The following is an 18,837-nucleotide window of genomic DNA, read 5'->3' as shown; positions in this document are numbered from 1 at the left end:
CATGCATTTTTCTTCTCTGCCATATGCCTCATTAGTTCATCTGACATCCATTTTGGCCTAAACCTTGAACAATATTTCTTAGTTGGTATGTAAAGCCCAGTAGCTTCCAAGATAAGTTCTTTGAATGCTTCCCATTTTGAATTTGCTGTTGGTAACATCATCAGTTGGTCCCACTGTATAGAATTTAAATACTGTCTCAGTCCATCGTAGTCGCCTTTACGGAAGCAATAACCCTTCCCTTTACCCCTAATAGTAGTTACCTCTTTGAGTAAATCCCACTTCAGCACACTGTGATCACTGCCACCTAGTGGTTCATTTATCTGCAGATTCTTAATGCATGAAGAATCACTGCTGATAATCAAATCAAGAGTATTACTCCCTCTAGTTGCCTCCCGAACATGCTGATGTAGAAAACAATCATCCAATAAATCCACAAAAGTCCTGCTAGTGTGTGAGTAACCAGCCCCCAAATTCCAGTCAATATCTGGGAAATTAAAATCTCCCATTATAAGACACTCTGATTTACTGGCCCACTCTATTTCCCTGTACAGTTCCTTATTATACTCATCAGAATCATTAGGCCTATAGCACACTCCTACTCTCAATTTTGATCTCCCAATGTTTATGTCACACCAAACTGACTCCACACTGCACTGTCCAGCGATGTCGACTGGCTTCACTTCCTTGGTTTTTATGTGTTTCTTAACTAATAACATAACCCCTCCTCCCTTCCTATCCTGTCTATCCTTTCTGTAGACGTTGTACTCCCCAAATTGCAGTTCTGCATCCCTTATATCTGTGTGACACCACGTCTCTGATATCCCAACAATATCTGCCTTCGATGTTTTGAGCAATACCTCAAATTCATCAAATTTATTTACTAAACTCCTAGCACTGGTGTACACGCAAGTATACCTGCACCTGTTTCTATTCTTAGCTACCCTAACACAACCCATGTGTTTACTTGTACCGCAATGGCTCCCAGCAGTCTCTGAAATACCATGCATCTTGATTTTCAGGCTTCTGCTCATTCTAATAGAAGTAGTGCAAGAATCTCTTTCACCTCTGCCAGTGGCTACTGTCAATCTATTGGTCTTTGTCTCCCCCCCCCCCAAGCTAGCAGTTTTCCGACCCACCTAACACTGCCTCGATAGCATCAGCAAATATTCTTGCACCCTTTCTATTTAAGTGTATCCCATCCCTGTAGAAGCAATCTCTCCTGTTAACAAGTACAGTCCAAGCTGAAAAAAATTCTACCCCTTGAGCCTTGCACAATCTTTCCAGGGCCGAATTGATTGACAAGGCTCTCATCATATACTCCCTCCTATCGTGTCTGGGCAGAATTGCAGACACTTTCAAATTCAACCCTAATTCTCGGCTTTTGTTCAACAGTGACCTGTACTTGTTAAGTAATTCTGCCGGTCTCCTACTCTTAATATTATTAGTGCCAACGTGTACAACTATATCACCTTTTGTGCCCTTAAAAGATGATATTCGCTCTACAACGTCATCAACCTGTGCCCCTGGCAGACATACCCTGGTCCTGTTCCACCTATCTTTTTTACAAAGCATGTTCCCCGTTTCCCTGACAATAGAGTCACCAACAACAACTAGTTCCTTCGGGACCAGCGCATTCTGCCTTGGGGGTTGTTTCTGTGTCACGCGATGCCTAAGTGCAAACTCTGGCGTTGATGTGGGCAGCTGAGAGCTTGATGGGCCCCTCAATTTAGTTTCTTCGAGGACATCCACCCTGTCCTTCAAGCTCTCATATAGGCCCACAAGAACGCCGAGTTGTTGCCTGATATCGATACACTCCTTGCATCGCGCACACACAAAGACATCCCCCTTGGCAGTATCATGTCCCGTACCCGATTGCTCTGCAAACATCAAGCAAACAGTGCATTTTATAAGGCTGTGAGTCAGAGGACAACTGCCCCCCTCAGTTCTGCTCTGAGCCACAGCACTTCCATTAGCTTGAGCCTTTATATCAAGAGATACAGTTTAAGGCACAGACCTAAATGGATGTCAGATGAACTCATGAGACTTTGTGGCAAAGAAGAAAAACATATGGGATGCATGTAAATTATCAGGTGATACAGATGCTTGTAATAAATATAAACTAGTCTGCAATCAAGTCACAAAGGAAGATAGGAAAGCTAGGTAGATTATGAGAAGTCCCTGGCAAGAAAAGCAGCAAATGATTCATTAACTGTGTAAACAGTAGAAGGAAGTGGTTGAATCACATTGGTCCACTAGATATGAATGGATTAACTGTTGACAATCCTGCTCAGGTTGCTGATAAGCTGAGTGGGTATTTTGCATTTACATTTAGACATTAGGAATTTTTTAGGAATGGGATGAGTCAAATTCTGGTGAGGAGATGAATGATTTTGTGAAAAATGAGATGAAAGTGAAAGAGAAATTGTCAAAGCTTAAACATAAAGAAAGCAATTGGGGTGGATGGGCCTGATCCAGTTATATTGAAGGAGAGAGCAGAAGAGGTAAGCAAACTTTCAGCCTTGATTATGAGAGCATCCTGGATTCAGGAGGAGGTCCCCATGAATTGAAAATGTGCAAATGTATCCCCAATTCAAAAAGAGAGATTAAAGGGAGACGTGAGTAATTAGACCTGTTAGCATGGCTTCTGTTCCAGAAAAATAACAGAATCACTGGTTAAAGGACCGTCTAAACAGGAATGCAGTTGTATTGCAGTCACAGCATAGATCTGTTAAGAAGTGATCTTGTGTGACCAATCTGATTTGATGCTGTAACAAAGGAACTGTATACAAAAAATAATTTTGACATGATGTATTTAGATTTCAGAAAAGGTCTTGATAGTGACCACTGTACATAAAAGACGGCTATACAAATTGGAGCATTGTGGCATTAAGGGAAAGTTGCTGCTATGGATAAAGGGGTTATTCAGTGGTTATTAATGGGTGCTGCTCTTCTTAGACTAATGTTACTAGCAGTCCTGCAGGGTTCAGTGATGGGCCCATCAGAGTTAATGTCTATGTTTGCATGTGATACTAATTTTTCAGGGTAGATAATCACAGTAATCAGGATATGCTACTACAACTAGATCTAGACAAATTAGGCAGATAGGCTGAGGTGTCAATTGAAGTTTAACATTGAAAAAGCAAGGTACTTCATATGGGGTACAATAATTCCAGATTAACGTACCAGCTGTGTATGGTACCAAACTCTGAGCAGTGGAGAATGAAAAAATTTGGGGATAATTGTGCAGTCAGATATGAAGTTCTCTCAGTAGTGCAGACAAGTTGCCTGGACAGCTCATGGGATTTTGTCAATAATATATAGGAATTTTGCCAGAAGGCATAAGGAGTTGATTTTCTCTTTGTATAAGGTGATGATTATGCCACCTTGAATACTGCATACAGGTCTAGAAGCCTCACTTTAGAAAGAACATGGATCTTTTGGAATGAGTGCAAAGAGCAACTAGAATTGGGGGAACAAAAAGGTACTCTTATCAGGAATGGCTTCAGTTTTGCAAATTGCAGTGTCTGGATCCTAGGCACCTGCAAATAGATCTGATTTAGGCATTTAAAGCCTTGAATGGATTGAACTGCTGATGGAATCCTCTCTCTCACTGAGCTATGCACAGGAGGGGGCATAAATTGTGGAAAGATGGTTGCAGTTCGGCTGCATATTAATTGCTTCAGCCAGAGGGTGGTTGATTGTTGGAACATGCTGCCATCTAGTGTTGTGGACTTGGGTAATTTGAATAAATTCAAAGAAGAACTAGATTGACTGTTAGAGGGGATAGACAGGTGAAATGGAAATGTTGGCTTGTTTTTATTGGCTGATGCTGCATAAGCTTGCTTTCTTGCATCATTTTCCACTACTACTAACAATAATAGTAAGTTAAATAATGATTCAGTAAAGACAAAACTAAAAAAAAACTATAACTAAATAAAAATTACCTCAAAAAGATAAAGATAGATCTCCTGAAATCCACTCCATCAACATGATCATGATAATCAATAAAAGGCTTCAGGGCATCAATCAAACCAGTTGGTATCATATCCATTTCATCAAATATGAATAGTGACCGACCACACTCTTTAACCAAATGAGTTATTTCTCTTTGAAGGTTAAACTAATTGGAATTAAGTAAATAAAATTGTATAACTCTTTTTTATACTGTACATAGTCATGCAGTAAATAAATTATATGTAATAAATGTTTAAATTATACAGTTGAATATAATGAATTGATGAAAATTTTGTAATATCCATAACAAAATGCAAATAAAAAAAAAAAAGTACATATCAACTAAATACAAAGGGTACTAGGAAAGTTTTGCAATACAGCTTTGTTTATTTAATTTTTTCAAAGTAATTTCCTCTACATTCAATACACCTCTCCATCCTCCGAAACCAATCTTTAAACCAGTTCTGCCAAGTTTCACTAGGGAGTAAAGCACACTCGTTGTCCCAAGCCCGTAGAAGGTCCTCATCACTGGAAAACCGCCTCCCTTTTAGGTTCGTTTTCACATGCGGGAACAGTGCAAAGTTGCAGGGAGCAAGGTCTGGGCTGTAGGGAGGGTGCTCGAGAAGTTTCAGTCCTGTCGTGGTCAAATATTCTGTGCAGGCTTTGGCGCGGTGAGCTGGAGCATTTTCGTGATGGAGGTACCAGGTGTCCATTCTTGACTTTGGCCGCAGGTTCTTCATAGATCCAATGACTTTAGGCAGGCATTGTTCAGTATACCACTTAGCTGTGACTGTCTTCTGTGTGTCCAAAACGACATGTTCCACAATTCCACTCGATTTGAAAAATACAGCTATCATTTTCTTCTTTACAGATCGGGATTTTCTGACAATTACGGGTGTGTCGTCATCATCAAAGACCCAAACTTTGTTTTGAGCCTTGGTCGGCAGATCGTAATAGTACAGCTAAGTCTCGTCACCTGTCACGATGTTGTTCACATACCGAGATTGTCCCTTATCAAACTTTTTTAACATCTCCTGGCACCAAGTCACACGTCGTGTCGTCTGCTCTTCAGTCAGTTGATGCGGCACCCAGAGAGAACAAAGTTTCTTCACGTGCAAATGATCTTGCAGAATCGAACGAATTGCTGGTGCATTTAGGCCCAAAGTATCCTCTATCTGTTGGTAGGTCACTCGCCTGTTTTCGTCAAGCATTTTCCTCACAGCAGTAACGTTTTCCTCCATAACTGACGTTCGTGGCCTTCCCGGCCTCTCCGAATCCTCCAGAGTGAAATTTCCCCTTTGGAATTCTCTATACCACCTGAATATCGTTGTACGATGTGGACAATCATCATCTAGTGCAAGAGTCATTTCTTCTAAGCACTGGTCTATGGTTAAACCACGCACGAAATTATACCGCAAAACTGTCCTAATCTCATTTCGTGACCACGATGCCATCGCAAGCACTTTACACTCTCACTACTAATGAATAACTGAGCCCATCGACTTGGCGCGGCGGCTACTATGCACGTATGAACATGTCTCAACATGCAGCAACAAGCAGCTTCCTGTGATTCATTGTTGCGTCATATTGCAAAACTTTCCTAGTACCCTTTGTATAACTGACATGTTGAGACTAACCTATTTTTTAAATAGGTATTCATCCAATCAAGTTTTCAAGAAAATCCATTTTATCTGGTACACCATACTTGGCATACATTCTCCACATCAAAAAATGTTTAACTATACCTAAACAAGAGACAGCTTCTGCAGCCAAGCTTGCAGACTGTGGAATATCTATTTCATGCTAGAACTTCAACAGAAATTTGGACATCTGATACTTACTAACAAGCAGTTGTCTGCAATGTGGATATATCATTCAATATCAATGAGCTTTGTATGAGTCTTCAGCTGTGAGCCCTTTGCCCATATTTATTGTTATCCATTTTTGGTAACAGCATTTAAAAATTGCAATTATGGCTTGGTCAGGTGACCAAATCACATTATTTATCACAACAAAATTCTATTAGTAATTTAAATTGTATATATTGTATCATCCATGCCTGTTTGTTATTGTGATGTGTAATGCAAAGTCCAGTCATAACTATTCCCTTAAGAAAACGAGGCTTTGCAAGTTTGCCTATGATGAGTGTTGCTGCTGTACATACTAATGAAGAAAAAAAAAAAGAATAAAGATGTGCTTGCTTTACCATTCACAGCTATCACCTTGAAAACATGTCCTTGGAAGATACATCTAATGTTGTTGTTGTTTTGGTTTTTAGGAGCATTAGCAACTAAGGCCATATTGCTCCAGGATATGCGGTGGTCATTCCCTGACCTTTCCGCATCATCCGTATTTAGTGGTGATGGGCTCGAACCCCGGTCTAATCAAGAAGCGTGTGCTACACACTTCTGCTCCTTCCCACCTGGCTACGGAGGCGATACATCTAATAAACTGTTTTGTTTTGTCAGCATTATAAATGTCTGATAGAGGATGACTACTTATGATGCGATCCCAATTTGACATTAGCAACAGGTGCAATGGTTCCACTTGATTCACCTGTCATAACTTTACTTTGTACATTGTTTCAATCTTTAAATTCCCATAACTAGCCTGTTCCTGAGTTCAACGTTTTCATGTTCTAAGGGTTACCCGAGATTCCAAGCTTCTGCTTATAAAACTAGTCCAGATAGACTATGACCTCTGGCTGCAAAGAACCAATGCAAAACAGCTTTTCCAACATAAGTATGTAAAGCAGAGCAATCTTTTTCTTTGCATCATCTTTAGATTTATCTAGATTTTGGAAAATACTATATTCTTTTGTGATAACAGATTTTTTTTTTTTTTTTCTGGCCCCTCTATCACATTTTGTGATTATATTTGCAATTTTTTTTTGCCAAAATAAAAACTTTTTTGAGGCATGTTTAAAACATTTGTGAGAAGTCCACTGTGCAAAAGATTACCAAAAATTACTATTTTCATAATCTTCAGAGGAATGCAGATCTTGTTTACATTATCCAACAAACTAGCCCGTGACTACTGAATACGGTGCTGTTTCTTGTATTCAATCTATCATGCGAACTCCTCTGACCGTTTGGTCGTACGGAGTATAAACAGAAAATTTATTTATTTATTAAATATGACAAATAAAACAATGTTTACAGAAAAGATCAACATGAGAGAAGAGGAGGGGCTATGGTTTCAACTGATATGCATAAATAGATTGGGCTAGCAATTGGGTTTATTACTGGAACTTGTGGGATGGTCACTCACCGAATAACCAAGTTTTTCTTTATTTGTTAGACAATGCTTTCTACATCAGGATGTTAGGGATGCCACAAAGAAAAAAAATATTTTCAACCTGGTTATCATTAAGAATCCATCAGATATTAAGAATATTCAGATAAACGAGCCATTTGGCAAGTAGTGGTTATAGCGTACCATAAAATGTAAATGAAACAAACACCAGAGTAACAAATGATTCCACATAACAATTACTTTCCACATCTGCCAATTTATTATGTATTTTTATGTAAAAAACAATTTTAAAGAATTTCATTGTAATGAAAATATCAGTTTAGCACAAGAAAAATCTATCCTACTGTGAAAAAATATAACCAATTTAATGAAATTTGCAAAAAGTAAATCTTTAAACAATATGACACACTTTTTGTTCTTCAGCATCTGGAAATGCTACAATGATTTATTAATTGGGCAGTTAACTGCCTGTTCAAATTGACTAGCTATTGATTTGTCAGCCTTCCTAAAGTCTTACTTGAGTGAATTTTAAGTGGCAGGGATTGTTTATGCAAAGCTACATATTTCATAAAATATATTAATGGATGGGGCACCAGCATTACTGAATTTGTTTGCAGCTTTGTGTGAAAAAGCATGGTTGTTTACTTGGCATCTTTGGTATCACTATTGGATGCACATTATGGTTTTATAATTTTGAAAATGGAAGAGACTGCGGCTTCATTATCATGATGTTTTTATTTTCTCTAGAAGTTTTAAAAGCTTTAAAAACTGTTTTAAAAGTTTTGTTGAAAATAACGGGCCCAAAAAACAATTTTTAAATTTTCCATTGAAGATTAAAAAACTGGGTAACTTTCATTCAGTATAATTATTATGTAATATGCAATATAGTTAGGGAAGGACACTACGTGGTTGTTTTCCATTATGGTTATTATTTAATTAAAACCACTCTTATACCACGTGAAAATTAATAATATAGTTTATTTAATTAAATAAAGAACCCCACATCCAGGTTAAAAACTTGGCACCAACAGTGTGGTGTGATGACAGGTATCGGTGAGATCCTGAACCAGCCTACACACCAACCCAGATATCAAGAGTATAGGAGCAAAGGTCACCACAGGCTTCTAAGAACCCCAGATCCAGAATAAAAAACTTGGCACTATCCTATTGGCTAATGGAATTAATCCCTCTCCTACAAATTAACTGCTGATCTGGTTTCTGGGAGCATTAGCAAGAGGAGTCTGTCAGCAAGTAAGAATTTAATCTCTTTGTAATTATCTCAGATTTCCTGTTTTCTATTGTAACGGCAATTCCAAACTTAAAATTTAATACTTTAGAACCATAATTTGTAATATTGTAAATTGGTAATTGTAATAGTAATATTGTAAATTGTAATAGTAATAATTGTAAATTGGCAATTGTAATTGTATTCTTGGTATTGCAATATTCTAAAATAATCAATTTGTAACTCTTTCTATTTTTTCTGTTCCCCCGATGGTTTGGTCTGATGATGGGTATTGGTAAGATACCCGAAACGTTGTTTTAATTAAATAATAACCTTGTGTAATATGCAATTATCATTCTAACATTTTTTATTACTTTTTGGCGTAAAGAAAGTTTATTATAATGAATATATTTTGATCACACTGAATGAATACATTATAATGACATTTCACTATATTGTATAATCTACACCAGGGTTCATCAATAAGTGGACCACGAAAAAAAAAATTTTTTTCGGGCCGCAAGGTAAAAGACCCTAAATCATTAATTTAAATATACAGTTGGCCCTCTGTTTAATGAACTTCTTTATAGCGAATTTTTCTATTATTTCTTAATTGCTGTCAGTTGTACAATCATTTTGTAAGAAACTCAACATATTTTCCTCTGATTTAAATGATGAGGCGTTGACTTTCTGTGTATGAAAGAAGCATTGACAGAAGAACTTAAAATACAATTAGATAAAAGTGAATACAATAATTTCCTAGAAAAATTAAAACATGAATTCAATGAAAGGTTTGAAGATTTTTAAAAAATTGAAAAATTAACACAACTCATGTCCATTTTCACTTGAACCAAATGGGGAATGGACTAATGAGGTAGCAAAATGGTTTAAAAGTAATAAAGCTGAACTACAATTAGAAATGACTGATTTTCAATGAGATTTTGCTTTGAAAGAATAAAAACAAATGAATTGAGTGATTTCTAACAGTTTTGGGGAAAATATGTGCAATGTGAAAAGTATCCTGAAATAAGGAAACTGTGTACTCAATTATGTATGATGTTCAGATCAACATATATATGTAAATCAATGTTTTCAAAAATGAAGCATGTTAAGAACAAGGTTTTTTCCAGATTTTACAAAAATTGTTTAAGAAAAAAAAAAAAAAAAATTTATTTTTCTCATTAATATGTATATGTACATAAATTTTAACATTGTGTCTATAGTAATTATATAAATAAATACAAATATCACCTAATATTTATTAGATGATTTATTAATTTTATTTTAATTTCAAGGCAGACCATGATAAGAAATATTTTTTTCTAATGCGGACTGTGACAGGACATTGTTTTCTAATACAGATCGCGATAGGGCATTTTTTTCTAATACGGACCGTGATAGGACATTTTTTTCTGATAAGGACTGTGATGAAAACTAATTGGCAACCCCTGATCTATACTCTTTATGGAAAGGGGAACAGTTTTTGTTTCCTTTGGGGGGACGATTACAATGGCTTTAACGGGAACACTTAGAATGGCCTTAATGGGAACACTTAGAATGGTAAATATTTAAGAAAGTTATCCTAGAAACTACTAAAAATTTTTTATACCAACAAAGGTATAAAAAGGTATAAATTAACATGAATGACAGAAGAACCAATAATCTTAGAAGCTAAGAAAAAATATGTGGAATGATTATACACTATGTAACAAAAAAAAACTGTAAAACAATATAAAAACTATATATTATACACTATGTTACAAAAAAAATGTTTATACTTATATTTAACTACTTCTTATATATATGCAATTTGTATACTAAATTCAATAGTGTCATTGATCTTTCACTAGTGTCAATATTTTGGTAGCAACTGAAAGTCTTATGTGTTTGCAACATTCATATGTAATACAAATTAGCAAAAACACAGAGCTGCAAGGCTCAATAACTTCTACATTCTTACAATATATTTAAAAGACTAAGAGATTACCTCAATCTTTTGCATAGAATGCTTTCAGTCAATGCTCTCCAAATGTAACAAAAAAAAAATGTAAATAAAATAATGAAAATTCCATCAATGTGTATCGTCCTTATCTAATTTCGGATTTCTTGTCTTTTTTATGCATGCGTCAATACAAATAATCTCTCCATTTAAGAGCCTAACACACACACACACACACACACACACACACACACACACACACACACACACACACACACACACACACACACACACACACACACACACACACACACACACACACACCACGATATTTCCATCCTGTGAACACGGTGATCAATCGAAAAGCGTTGTCTGCTTAAGGAAGGGAAAAGCTGTAAATTTCATTTTAATTTGTGTGTTCATCCAAATTTTTAATTGTGATTTTAATTATTTAATCTCGTAAGCAGTTTTCCGAATTTAATTATTTATTATGTCTTCTCACACATGGTCTTGCTGAGTTGGCTTGATGGGTTTCGGGGTCGGATGAGGGCTATTCGACATTCATATCTCTACGAGCGAAAGAATTCATTATATTATTTTATTAGCATTAGCATTAGCAGAGGCATTTGATGCAAGAAAGCAAGCTTATGCAGCATCAGCCAAAAAAAAAAAAAAAAAAAACCACTTCCACTTCACCCCTCTGTTCGTTCAAAATACCTGTCCAGCTGAGCCTTAAACTTATTTAGGCTATCAACCTCCACCACAAGGGATGGAAGTCTGTTCCACCAACCAACCACCCGCTGGCTAAAGGCAAATTTCCGCACGTCTATCCTACATCTGTCTTTCCTCAATTTGAATTTATGCCCTCTCAGATGATTTTTCTGAGCTAGAGGAAGAATCTCATCAGCATTGAGCATGCTTAAACCATTCAAGGCTTTATACACCTCTATCAGATCACCTCGCTGGTGCCTAGTCTCCAGACACTGTAATTTGCAAAACTTAAGCCTTTCTTCGTAAGAGCACCCCTTTGTTCCATTCACTAATCTTGTTGCCCTTCTCTGTACTCGTTCCAGCAGCTCTACATCCTTCTTGAAATGAGGCCTCCAGACCTGTATACAGTACTCTAGGTGTGGCCTGACCATCGCCTTATACAATGGAATAATCACCTCCTTATCCCTGCTGGAAAAATTCCTGTATATCATTGACAATACTCCATGAGCTACTCTTGCAGCCCGTCTGCACTGTCAGAGAACTTCATATCTGCCTGCACAACCACCCCCAAGTCCCTTTCATTTTCTACCACTGTCAGTGTTGTACCACAGAGTTGATACGTTGCTCTGGGGTTGCTGTTTCCCATGTGTAGTACTTTACATTTGTCAATGTTAAACTTCATTTGCCACCTCTCAGCCCATCTGCTCAACCTTTCCAGATCCTGTTGCAGCAGCATAGTGTCAGTAGTGTCCTTGACAACCCTGCCAACCTTTGTATCGTCTGCAAACTTGGACATTAAGCCCGATATACCATCATCAATATCATTTATAAATACAGAAAACAATAATGGACCCAACACTGAGCCCTGAGGGACTCCACTAATAACATCAGTCCACGATGAGCAGTGTCCATTGATTACCACTCTCTGTCTTCTCCCCCTCAACCAACCCTTTATCCATAGCAGCAATTTGCCTCCAATGTCACAATGCTCCAATTTGTGTAGCAGTCTTCCATGTGCAACAGTATCAAAAGCCTTTCTAAGATCCAAGTATATAATATCAAAGTTATTCCCTGCATCCAGTTCTTTTGTGACTGCATCATAGTATCCAATCAAGTTGGTCAGGCAAGACTTCCCCTTAACAAAACCATGCTGTGTCCGAGCTATAACTGAAGTCTTATCTAAATGATCCTGCAGTGCTTCTTTAACCAGTGCCTCCATTAATTTTCCTGGAACAGAAGTTAAGCTCACAGGTCTATAATTACTTGTGTCAGCCTTTGATCCTCCTTTGTGAATTGGGGTCACATTTGCACATTTCCAGTCTATGGGTACCTCCCCTGAGTCCAAGGAAGCTCTCATAATTATGGCTAAGGGTTTGCTTACTTCCTTTGCTGCCTCCTTTAATATAACTGGATAGATCCCATCCACCCCGGGTGCCTTTCTTGTGTTTATCTTCAACAGTTTCTCCTCCACTTTACTCCCAGTTATTTCAAGATTCTGTAGCTTACTGCTAGAGTTGAATACACCTCTGGCATTCCCCTCGCTGAATAACTCCTCATGTGTGAATGTCGATGCAAAATATTCATTTAGTTTGTTAGCTACCTGAGCAGGATCATCAACACTTGACCCATCAATATCAAGTGTACCAATCTGATTCATCCCCTTCCTTCTAGAGTTTACATAAGTAAAGAACTCTTTGCTGTTTTTCTTTGCATCCCTTGCCAAGGATTTCTCGTAATCTGCCTTTGCCTGCCTAACCTCCTTTGTAACTTGGTTGCATATCAACTTGTATCTATCATAGGCTTCTGTGTCATGTGTTAATTTGTAAGTATCCCATGCATTTTTCCTCTGCCATATGCCTCATTACTTCATCTGACATCCATTTTGGCCTAAACCTTGAACAATATTTCTTAGTTGGTATGTAAAGCCTAGTAGCTTCCAAGATAAGTTCTTTGAATGCTTCCCATTTTGAATTTGCTGTTGGTAACATCATCAGTTGGTCCCACTGTATAGAATTTAAATACTGTCTCAGTCCATCGTAGTCACCTTTACGGAAGCAATAACCCTTCCCTTTACCCCTAATGGTAGTTACCTCTTTGAGTAAATCCCACTTCAGCACACTGTGATCACTGCCACCTAGTGGTTCATTTATCTGCAGATTCTTAATGCATGAAGAATCACTGCTGAAAATCAAATCAAGAGTATTACTCCCTCTAGTTGCCTCCCGAACATGCTGATGTAGAAAACAATCATCCAATAAATCCACAAAAGCCCTGCTAGTGTGTGAGTAACCAGCCCCCAAAATCCAGTCAATATCTGGGAAATTAAAATCTCCCATTATAAGACACTCTGATTTACTGGCCCACTATTTCCCTGTACAGTTCCTTATTATACTCAGCAGAGTCATTAGGCCTATAGCACACTCCTACTCTCAATTTTGATCTCCCAATGTTTATGTCACACCAAACTGACTCCACACTGCACTGTCCAGCGATGTCAACTGGCTTCACTTCCTTGGTTTTTATGTGATTCTTAACTAATAGCATAACACCTCCCCCCTTCCTATCCTGTCTATCCTTTCTGTAGACGTTGTACTCCCCAAATTGCAGTTCCGCATCCCTTATATCTGTGTGACACCACGTCTCTGATATCCCAACAATATCTGCCTTCGATGTTTTGAGCAATACCTCAAATTCATCAAATTTATTTACTAAACTCCTAGCATTGGTGTACACGCAAGTATACCTGCACCTGTTTCTATTCTTAGCTACCCTAACACAACCCATGTGTTTACTTGTACCGCAATGGCTCCCAGCAGTCTCTGAAATACCATGCATCTTGTTTTTCAGGCTTCTGCTCATTCTAATAGAAGCAGTGCAAGAATCTCTTTCACCTCTGCCAGTGGCTACTGTCAATCTATTGGTCTTTGTCTCCCCCCCCAAGCTAGCAGTTTTCCGACCCACCTAACACTGCCTCGATAGCATCAGCAAATATTCTTGCACCCTTTCTATTTAAGTGTATCCCATCCCTGTAGAAGCAATCTCTCCTGTTAACAAGTACAGTCCAGGCTGAAAAAAATTCTACCCCTTGAGCCTTGCACAATCTTTCCAGGGCCGAATTGATCGACAAGGCTCTCATCATATACTCACTCCTATCGTGTCTGGGCAGAATTGCAGACACTTTCAAATTCAACCCTAATTCTCGGCTTTTGTTCAACAGTGACCTGTACTTGTTAAGTAATTCCGCCGGTCTCCTACTCTTAATATTATTAGTGCCAACGTGTACAACTATATCACCTTTTGTGCCCTTAAAAGATGATATTCGCTCTACAACGTCATCAACCTGTGCCCCTGGCAGACATACCCTGGTCCTGTTCCACCTATCTTTTTTACAAAGCATGTTCCCCGTTTCCCTGACAATAGAGTCACCAACAACAACTAGTTCCTTCGGGACCAGCGCATTCTGCCTTGGGGGTTGTCTCTGTGTCACGCGATGCCCAAGTGCAAGCTCTGGCGTTGATGTGGGCAGCTGAGAGCTTGATGGGCCCCTCAATTTAGTTTCTTCGAGGGCATCCACCCTGTAGTTCAAGCTCTCATATAGGCCCACAAGAACGCCGAGTTGTTGCCTGATATCGATACACTCCTTGCATCGCGCACACACAAAGACATCCCCCTTGGCAGTATCATGTCCCGTACCCGATTGCTCTGCAAACATCAAGCAAACAGTGCATTTTATAAGGCTGTGAGTCAGAGGACAACTGCCCCCCTCAGTTCTGCTCTGAGCCACAGCACTTCCATTAGCTTGAGCCTTTTGCTTTGCTGCTCTGGTCTGAGTCATGATTCTATTAATTTATTAATTAATTATGTTATGTTATTAATTATATTACGTTTGTAATCTAAGTCGTTATATGTATTTATTTAAACCTACAATTTAACTGCTAACGAAGTTCAACTAACGCTATCTAGTACGGTATATAACCTACGGTATCACAATGGCGGGAAAGTTACTAACGGTAGCGGTAAGGGTTTCCACGAACACGTGGAAACCCTTACCGATACTTTTACAAGGCCAAGTAAAGAATAAATACACCAAATTAATCAAAAAATCACAAAATAATATTATACTACTAAATTTAAATCAAAAGTTTTAGAAAAACAATAATTTCAAATCAATAAATAAGAAAAATCCACTTAGCGGCTTGGAACACGACCGTCACTAGTAGCCTCGTCAGCAGATATTATATTTTATTTATTTTTTTATTTTATTTTATTCGTTACATTTGGAGAGCATTGACTGGAAGCATTCTACGCAAAGGATTCAGATAATCTCTTACTCTTTTAAAGTAATACAAATTATGTAATACACAAACAAAGTATTTTGTAATACACAAACAAAGTATTTTGTAATACACAAATTACATTATATAATACACAAAGTGCTTTATGCATTACATAAGCACTGGGAAAACAAAACTGAGAGTGGGAGTGTGTTCTGGGCCTAATGGCTGTGAAGAGTATACCAAACAGCTATACAAATAAATAAAGTGGGCCAGCAAATCAAAATGTCTTATAATGGGAGATTTTTACTTTCCAGATTTTGAGTGAAATCTGTGGGTTAATCTATCACACTATCAAGACTTCTGTGGATTTATTGAATGACTGTTTTCTACAGCAGCATGTTAGAGGTAACAAGAGGAAGCAATACTCTTGATCTGGTTAACGGCAGTGATTCTTCATGCATTAAGAATGTAGTAGTAGAGGTATGTGATGCAAGAAAGCAAGCTTATGTAGCATCAGCCAAAAAAAACCCATTTTTGCATCCATTCCCTCTAAAAGTTTGCCCAGTTCCTCTTTGAATTTATTTAAGCTATCACCTTCCACAACGATAGATGGATGTTTATTCCAGCAATCAACCTTGCTGGCTAAAGGCAAATTTCTGCACATCTATCTACAACTGCCTTTCCTCAAATTGAATTAATGTCCCCTCAGTTCATAATCTGAGCAAAAGGAATAATCCCATCAGAATTGAGTCTGATCAATCCATTCATCAAGGCCTTATACACCTCAATCAGATCACCTCTCCAGATGCTGCAATTTGCAAAACTTAAGCCTTTCTTGGTAACAGCAATCCTTCGTTCCCCTCACCAATCTTGTTGCCCTTCTCTTTACTCACTCAAGCAGCTCTACATCCTTCCTAAAATGAGGCCTCCAGACCTGTAAGCAGTACTCAAAGCATGGCCTGACTATTGCCTTATACAAAGGGATAATCACCTCCTTTCTTACCCTATTTGCAAAACTCCTATATATTGCTGACAATACCCCATGACCTGCTCTGGCAGCCTGTCTGCACTTTCCCTGCACTGCAATGTGCAGGTAAAAGACCCACTGGGTGGCAGCGATCACAATGTTCTAATGTAGAACTTAATTAAAGATATAACTACTGTCAAGGTAAATGGAAAAGCTTTTGCAAGAGTGACTATAGTGGTCTCAGACAGTTTTTAAATTCTATATAGTGGGACCAACAGATGATGTTACCAACAGCAAATTCTAAAAATAGAAAGCTCTAGGCTTTTCATACTAACAAAGAAATACTGTTCAAGGCTTAAACTTAAATCGATGTCTCTGTTATATATAAATTATATGTAATCAAGTCACAAAGGCCATTAGACAAGCTATGGCAGATTCTGAGATGTTTCTGGCAAAGAATGCAAAGAAAAGCAGCAAAGATTTCTATGCTCATATTAACAGTAGAATGAACAGGTTGAATCACTTTTTGCGATTTTATGGCAAGGGATTAACTGTTAATGACCCTGCTCAGGTTGCTGACAAATTGAAAATGTATTTTGCATCAACATTTGCACATTTGGAATTCTTTAGAGGAGGGGATTCTAAAAGTTTATCAAACTCTAATGGGGAGCTAAATGACTTTGTGATAACTGAAAGGAAAGTGGAAGAGACATTGTTGAAGCTGAACATAAAAAAGGTGCCTGGAGTGGATGGAATTTATCCGATTATATTAAAGGAGGCAGCAAGAAAGTACGCAAACCCTTAGCCATAATTAGGAGAGCATCCTTGGATGCTCTCCTAATTATGCATATCTCGCATATCTAATCCGAGATATAATCGCATATCTCGGACTGGAGATATGCGATTGTACGCCCAATTTGTAAAGGGATATTTCAAAAGGTGACATGAGTAATTGCAGACGTGTTAGCTTAACGACTGTTCCAGAGAAAATAATGGAGAAACTGGTTCAAGAAGTAATACAGGACCTTCTGGACATATACTGGAATTATACTGAAGTTAAAGCATGATGAGGATTTTTTAAGGGACAGCCTTGTCTAACCAATCTGATAGGTTACTATGATGCAGTGATCAAGGAACTGGATGCAAAAAATAATTCTGATATCATATACTTGGAATTCAGGAAGGTTTTCGATACTGTTCACATAAAAGATTGCTGTACAAACTGGAAGTGCCACATTAAGGGCAAGTTACTGCTATGGATAAGGGGATGGTTAAGTGGAAGAAGATAGAGAGTGGTTATTAGCATTAGTAGTGGCATATGATGCAAGGAAACTAGTTCATACAGCACCCCCCCCCAAAAATTCCCATTTCATCTATCTGTACTCTTCAACAGTTTGCATGGTTCTTTCTTGAATTTATTTAAGCAATCAACTTTCACAATAGCATATGGAAGTGTGTTCCAGCAACCAACCACTCACTAGCTAAAGGCAAACTTCCATGCATCTATTCTCTAACTGTCCTTCCTCAACTTGAATTTGTGCCCCCTCATATGCATAATCTGAGCAAGAATACCACCAGCATTAAGCTTGCTCAAACCATTCAAAGCCTTAAACACCATAACTACCTTGCAGGTGCCTGGTCTCCAAACAATTGGTAAGAGCACCTTTTTGTTCCCCTCACCAATCTCGTTTCCCCCTTTCTGTACTCATTCCAGCAGTTCTACATCTTTCCTAAAATGAGGCCTCTTGACCTTTATGCAGTACTCAATATGTGGATTGACCATTGCCAAATACAATGATATAATCACCTCTTTATTCCTGCTAGCAAAATTGCCATATATCATTGGCAAGATCCCATGACCTGCTCTGGCAGCCTGTCTGCTCTGCTCAGAAAACTTCATATCTGACATATCTGATTGCACAATTACCCACACTTCTTTTTCATTCTCCACTACCCTGTGTGTAATACCATTGGTATGTTTCTCAGAGGTTAATACTATCCATATGCAATACTTTGCATTTGTCAATTTTAAACTTCAGTTGCCACCTCTCAGCCCATCTGCCCAACTTTTCTAGATCCTGTTGCAGTAGCATACTCTCATTACTGTCTTTAACCACCCTGCCAAACTTGGGCATTAAGCCTGATATGCCTTCATTAGATATGTCAATGATAAACAACAATGGGGCCCAACCGAAGCCTGGGAGACTACACTAATAACATTAATCCACAAAGAACCTGAGTAGTCATGATTCTAGTACTACAAAGGATAAAATTGCAGTTTACTTCTAGTCTGTATTTATTTATAGAAATCTCCCACATGATCTAATTGATAAATGGTTTTCAAATGATACATTTTAGAAAGATTCACTATTACTTTTGGATAATAAACACAAAAACATGGAAAATGATATTTGTTTGCAATAAGGAGTTAGCACATTGTGATACTCAAATTGTGCGTGCTTTCATAAATTTGGAAAAGGGAAGTAAATAACAGTGTAAAGTAGAAAAT

General features: G+C 37.9%; 1 protein-coding gene across 1 annotated transcript in view; it reads right to left on the bottom strand.

Moving 5' to 3' along the window:
• The window catches only part of LOC150078389 (torsin-1A-like), a 104,771-nt gene that overhangs the window by 80,293 nt on the left and 5,641 nt on the right, over window positions 1-18,837 (bottom strand). Inside the window, exon 3 of the mRNA XM_090384726.1 lies at window positions 3,945-4,120. Coding sequence (XP_090240852.1) covers window positions 3,945-4,120 — 176 coding nt within the window. The remainder of the gene's footprint in view (window positions 1-3,944; window positions 4,121-18,837) is intronic.

Source organism: Mastigoproctus giganteus, chromosome 11 (genome assembly GCF_048544385.1).
Source record: "Mastigoproctus giganteus isolate SK-2022 chromosome 11, ASM4854438v1, whole genome shotgun sequence".
NCBI classification, from domain to species: Eukaryota; Metazoa; Arthropoda; class Arachnida; order Uropygi; family Thelyphonidae; genus Mastigoproctus; species Mastigoproctus giganteus.
The sequence above is the reverse complement of the archived record's forward strand: the minus strand, read 5'-3'. Positions and strand labels throughout refer to the sequence as shown.